The following is an 891-nucleotide window of genomic DNA, read 5'->3' as shown; positions in this document are numbered from 1 at the left end:
AGTAGAATGTTATTCTCAAGGAGCTATTTTTTTTCTTTCTTTTTTCCCCCTCCAAACATTGAAAATTGAAGCTGAGGCTTCATACATGCCAGGTAAGTACTCTAACACTGAGCTTCAGCCCGAGACCCCCAAATTGGGTATCTTTGAAGAGTCAGTCATCATGCTTCCCTTGGCTGTTGAGGGCTCAGTACTCGGTAACTTATGTTCAGGTACATCCCCAGAATATTTCTGTAGGAGAAATAGAAGTCAGTGAAATTAAGAGAAAAGCTACTGTATCGGTAAGCATGCATGCCCACAACCCAGCAGGAGGGGCCTTAAACACTTGAGTCTGACTAGAGACATTCTGATCTCACTGGAGGATGAAAAGAAGACAGAGTGAAACAGGGAGGGAAGAGGGCAGGAAGGGGGCTACAGCCAGGATGTAAAATGAATAAACAAGAAAACAGTAGATGTGGGCAGAGAAGAGAGCAAAGGATGTGGGTGCCTGATTCAGGGGGCTCCACTGCAGCAGAACGGATAGACATAGAGGCGTTAGGTTAGAGGGGTGTGGCACAGAGGGGTGGGCCAAGAATGAAAAACAGGATGGGAACTGATCCTCACATTCAAAGTTCAGCCCTATCAATCCCAGCTCAGGGTTGGAAGCAAGTCATGTGGCCTCTCCAGACTTCTGCTTCTTTGAATATGAGCTGTAGCTAAGAGTCTTTAAAGCTCTTGCCAGGGATCTGGGAGAGGAGATAACAGTAAATAAAGGGTGTGACACTAGACAGGAAACAGGCTTGGGGATAAGTGATAAGGACCAGCCCTTCTCCTGTTAGAAGATACAGATAGATACAGGCTGTGTGTGTGTGTGTGTGTGTGTGTGTGTGTGTGTGTGTGTGTGTGTGTGTGTGT

The 891-nt window shown here is 46.4% G+C and overlaps 1 protein-coding gene across 1 annotated transcript in view; it reads right to left on the bottom strand.

The window, feature by feature from the left end:
* Positions 1–891, bottom strand: part of Spink8 (serine peptidase inhibitor Kazal type 8 (putative)) — a 14,361-nt gene continuing 13,470 nt past the window's right edge. Inside the window, exon 6 of the mRNA XM_055601773.1 lies at positions 1–228. Coding sequence (XP_055457748.1) covers positions 115–228 — 114 coding nt within the window. The 3' untranslated portion in view covers positions 1–114. The remainder of the gene's footprint in view (positions 229–891) is intronic.

The sequence above is a fragment of the Psammomys obesus genome, unplaced genomic scaffold (assembly GCF_907164565.1).
Source record: "Psammomys obesus unplaced genomic scaffold, mPsaObe1.curated_primary_1811, whole genome shotgun sequence".
In the NCBI taxonomy this organism is placed as follows: domain Eukaryota; kingdom Metazoa; phylum Chordata; class Mammalia; order Rodentia; family Muridae; genus Psammomys; species Psammomys obesus.
This window is presented reverse-complemented; position numbering and strand designations above follow the sequence as displayed.